The sequence below is a fragment of the Cherax quadricarinatus genome, chromosome 84 (genome assembly GCF_038502225.1).
Source record: "Cherax quadricarinatus isolate ZL_2023a chromosome 84, ASM3850222v1, whole genome shotgun sequence".
In the NCBI taxonomy this organism is placed as follows: domain Eukaryota; kingdom Metazoa; phylum Arthropoda; class Malacostraca; order Decapoda; family Parastacidae; genus Cherax; species Cherax quadricarinatus.
Window position 1 is genome coordinate 2,992,200 of NC_091375.1, and position 5,030 is coordinate 2,997,229.

General features: G+C 39.4%; 1 protein-coding gene across 1 annotated transcript in view; it reads right to left on the reverse strand.

Annotated features, from left to right (window-relative positions):
• LOC128704240 (uncharacterized) overlaps positions 1–3,078 on the reverse strand; it is a 48,022-nt gene extending 44,944 nt beyond the window's left edge. Inside the window, exon 1 of the mRNA XM_053799285.2 lies at positions 2,513–3,078. Coding sequence (XP_053655260.2) covers positions 2,513–2,534 — 22 coding nt within the window. The 5' untranslated portion in view covers positions 2,535–3,078. The remainder of the gene's footprint in view (positions 1–2,512) is intronic.
• Between the last annotated feature and the right edge of the window lie 1,952 nt (positions 3,079–5,030).

The following is a 5,030-nucleotide window of genomic DNA, read 5'->3' on the forward strand; positions in this document are numbered from 1 at the left end:
GTTGATGTGTGAGTCGGGATCATGGGAAGGAGAATACCTTAAAGAGCTGGGGGTTTGGGAAAAGAGCTGAGGGATAACAGCTCTTTGCCTGTAAAAAATTTCAAAAAAAAAAACCCGTGGCTTAGGTTCCTTCCCCCCATACAACCCATACGAGTCTGTTAACATCCAACCTTTTACAGATGAAAAGGAATTTTTAAATTTTTAGGGGGGGCAAGTGCAAAAAACTCTGCATTATTGTGGAAGTGACAAGAAAAGTATACAGGTGCGCGAAGCAATTAGGTGTACAAACCTTCCTTAAGCTTAACATGGTCGCAGATAATTAGCAACACAATCACCAGTCAAGAGCTGCTCTCGCCTATGAACTGTGTTGGTGACGTGGTCTGTGGTGGTGACGTGGGCTGTTGTGTTCACTTTGTGTGGCCAAGCGGCTGTATTAGTTGCCTTGTGTGATTTATTATTTACCTTTAACAACTAAGCCCGTGGTGTCTCGTGTTTATAGTTACAGGAGTAGAGCTAAACCTGTTCAGTGTTTGTATTACTGGAGCAAAGCTCTGCTTGTGATGTTCCAACTTGTGTGTGTTGTGCAGCTCCAAGGGATCATAAAAAAAGTACCTCTACAGTTAGTACTAAGCTTATGGCATGGCGTGACAAATTAACAGTATAAAATAAAGTGAAGTTGATAAATACGACATATTATGAATTAGACACTTGTGCAACACTTGGATATCATTATTGTGGAAAGGTTTCACCAACCAGTGGCTTCCCCAGTCCAGTAAGACATGTGCAACACTCGGGTAACTTACTGGCGAAATGTTTCGCTTACATAAAAGCTTCTTCAGTCATTTACAGGAGAATATAACATTGAGCATATCAGAAGTGGAGAGATAGTTTTGAGGTGATCAAGAATACCAATCTACTTTTGTCTCCAGTGTTATATTCTCTTGTATTTGACTGAAGAATCCCTTGTGCAAGCGAAATCCTTTCGGCAATAAAGATACCTAAGTGTCGTTCATATTTCTTAGTTATATGACATGAAAACTAAGTCTATCATATTTCTTAGTTATATGACATGAAAACTAAGTCTAACACTAAGGGTTACGGGAAAAGTGGCTAGATGATCTGCCTGCTTCTTGATATTTCTCTAGGGAGCTAACGTGTGACCTTTGTGGGCGGATATTTTAACCTCACTTTCACATCACACCTAGCAGTGGCAGCCATTTTGTAGATGCCTTAGCTCATGCAGCCATTTTGTATCGTGTTTTACCACGGGCAGTCATGGGCTTTATCATTCCATTACAGAGAATAATCTTAGAAACGGAAGAAGATATGAAGTATTAGTTTGAGGTGATCAGTCCCTCAGCAAATACATCAAGACTGATGGATTGGACATCGCTTATCAACTGAGGCTGAGGGTCTGATCACCTCAAACTAAAAAAAAAAATATATATAAATTTTTAAAGGGGTGGACGGGTAAGCTAGTAGATGGCCTCGGTCAGATGACCAAAAGCTGCAGTGTTGGGTCATCATATAACTAAGACCCGCGTCCTGAAATACTGGTTTTGTTTAAAGCCACTGGTTGGCGAAGCGTTTCCACAGTATAGATACCCAGTGTTGCACGTGTCATATTCATCTACTTGTCGGTTTTTATACCATTAATATAAAACACTGGCAGCCATTTTATAGCGTGTCTTAGCTTAGGAAACAGGAAAGCGTCTACTTGTATGAATCTTTGTCAGATGATGACCGCTCTGATGGGTATAAGTGATGTAGCAACCATTGTCTTTCCGCGCTATATAGCCATGGTTAAACAGCCGCTGGCTTCCTGGTGCTGAATATCATCGATAATTAAGCATCCGCTAGTTTACTGGTGCTATATTATGCGTAGTTAAGCAACAGCTGGCTTACCTATGTTATGTACTCATGTTTAAACAACAGCTGGCTTACCTGTGTTATATACTCGTGTTTTAACAACAGCTGGCTTACCTGTTATATTTGTTTAAACAACTGCTGGTTTATTAGTGCTATGTATTCTTGTTGAAGCAACCGGTGGCTTACCGGAGCTAGATTTTTTACCCCATTCTAAAAAATGAAAGGATGACCACAGTAGTCGTAGCTAACATAATAGTGTAGAGAGAGTAGTTTCAGTTACTTAGATCAGAGTTCCTGGCTGGTATCAAGGCAGAGCTCTCTTCCCTTGCAGTGATCATCCAGTATCACTGCGTTAAGGAAGGAGATTCCAGCTGAAGAGACATTGTCACATGCTAATAGGTTTGATGTTTCGCAATATTGTTACGATTTCTTGATGATTTTCAAGCATTTTTGAAAATTCAAAATTTTCAAGTAAAATTGAGATATATTTAAACTAAAGGGTTCTAAACTTAGATATTGTAAAGAACATTTAATTTTTAATTATAAAAGTAGTGAAATAAGTATTTGTTAATGGTATTTTTACTGTGACAAGTGTAGGGCATGAGAGTGTAAAAAAGAACACAGCCTAGCCCCGGAGCCTTACCTCGTGTTACCGTCCAACACATCTTGGTAATGTTATGATGCGTTGCTCACGTGATGCTTCTTCCTCACAATTCCACAGTTAAAGTCGGACTGTTAGTGATGGGAAGACTCACTACATTGCTACTGTCTCGCTTGCTGCTTTGTCTGCTTAGTTAACACACACACACACGTCACAACCAGTCACTACCAAGTAATATACTTGTCAAGTGCCTACCTGCACTACCGTCTTTACTTATGCACTAAGCTTTTCTGTCACACACAAGTAAATTGTATCTTCATTTCTAACTTCGTCATGGAATTTGCTCATTTATAGTCTTTGTCAGTTGGTTTTGGTATCCAAGTTTGTTAAAAAATCTAATAAGTATATTTTTCTCAGCTGCTTAGTCACATCTGAAAGTAAACAAAGTCTACGGTATCTATTCAGCTATAGGAAGGACAGTCTCGGGTCTGAACAGAGGCGGACTGGAAGATGGCGTCGCCTTGCAGGAGAGTAGAGGTCTTGGGAGACGATGTGTGTGTGTGTGTTGCCGCGTCGGCAACGCAGTAATGTTTAGTGGATCTGTTCCTTCCCGGGTTCTGCCTCGTCGCTAACCCAGGGGGCTAGAAATCGACTTGGGGAGGCGGGGGCTGGGGGATCAGGCCTTCCCACTAGCTCGGGCCATGTAGGTCGTCCTGCTGTGTGGGAAAGGAACTCTTGGAGATTTAACCAAGGAGGAAAGGATTATTTAGGTCGTTTGTCTTATCACTTGACAATTTGAGAAGGTTAAATGCAACTCGTGTCCACTGGGAAGGGTTGTGGTTGTCTCCGTGTCATTGCATTTTATAAAATCCCTCCGCTGTATATAAGGTCTTTCCTCGTTGTATAAGTTCTTCCTGCATCATTATATATGGTTTCTCCGTGTTATAAAAGGTCACTTCGTGATGTAAGAGATAGTGACTTCTTGTGGGAGGTCACTCATGTGTCAGGTGACTCTGGCCAACTCTTTCATTAGCTTCTTATTTTCTCCGTTTCTTTTTTTTTTTTTTTTGGAATTGTCTCGAGGAGCGAGCGAAGTGAATGTGAATTTCTCTAGAAAGTATTTAACATTGGCTCTAGGGGTTGTTAGGGACACCAGGCTCTCTCTTCCCCTCCGTCCCAACACCTAAAATCTCTCTCTCTGTCTCTCTCTCTCTCTCAAAAAAAAAAAAAAAAAAAAAAAAAAAAAAATTGCGTTGATATTTTGACATTAAAAAATCAAACTTTCTAATTTCTTGAACTAATGAATTGTAAATAAAAATCATCGAATCGAATTTATACTCGTAAACACAAAATCCGAAAAAAATCAAATCTCACAATACAGCCGAGGGTAAGAGAACCCAGTTTTATTGGACTCACATATTTTAAGATTAAAATTTAGTTTATCGCCACTAAGATATATATAACTTTGATGTGTATATTCTATTACAGTCTAACAACCATAATGATTATAATGATAACCATAATTTTTAAAGAGGTGGACCGGTAAGCCAGTGGAAGTCCTCGATCAGATGATCAAAAGCTCCAGTTGTGGGTCATCATATGACTAAGACCTGCGTCAGGAAACAGCATAGTGTATTTACACTATGCTGTTTTAACGAGTGTATATGCTCTACTAGGAGTGTATATATATATATATATATATATATATATATATATATATATATATATATATATATATATATATATATATATATATATATATATATATATACTGTGTGTATTTAATCCACAAGTTTATATCACAGAAAACACAAATTAGGTAACTAATCGATATTTGTAAATCATTTTTAAATTCTAATTTTAAAGAAGGCTAATAACAGGTTTATGGTCATAAGACCAAGGAAAATGAAGCCTGTGGTAGGCCTGCTGAGACAAGCTAGGCAGGTCCCAACACTGTAGTAGGCCTGCTGAGACAAGCTAGGCAGGTCCTAACACTGTAGTAGGCCTGCTGAGACAAGCTAGGCAGGTCCTAACACTGTAGTAGGCTTGTTGAGACAAACTAGTAAGGCCCTAACACTGGTAGGCCTGCTTAGATAAGCTAGGCAGGTCCTAACACTGTGGTAGGCTTGCTGAGACAAAATAATAAAGTTCTAACACTGTGGTAGGCTTGCTGAGACAAAAGAATAAAGTTCTAACACTGTGGTAGGCTTGCTGAGACAAACTAGCTAGGTCCCAACACTATGGTAGATGTGCTGAGACAAGCTAGACAGATCCTAACAGTGCAGAAAGTTGTGCAAGGTATACAATACCGACAAGATGAAAGTTAAGACACATATGCAACATCTGGTTATCTTTAATGTAGATGTTTCTCCATCCAGTGGCTTTATCAATACAGATTCTAGATTTACGACTCAAGACATGCCTCTCACTGGCTATTCTTCGTCTCTCCTCACTTCCTTGCTCACCCACTTGTGGCTCTTACCTGTGAGTCCGTTCTGTTCTGTTCTGACAGTGTGTTGCAAAATATTATTATAACAGTTTCTTCTACAGTGCTACGTAG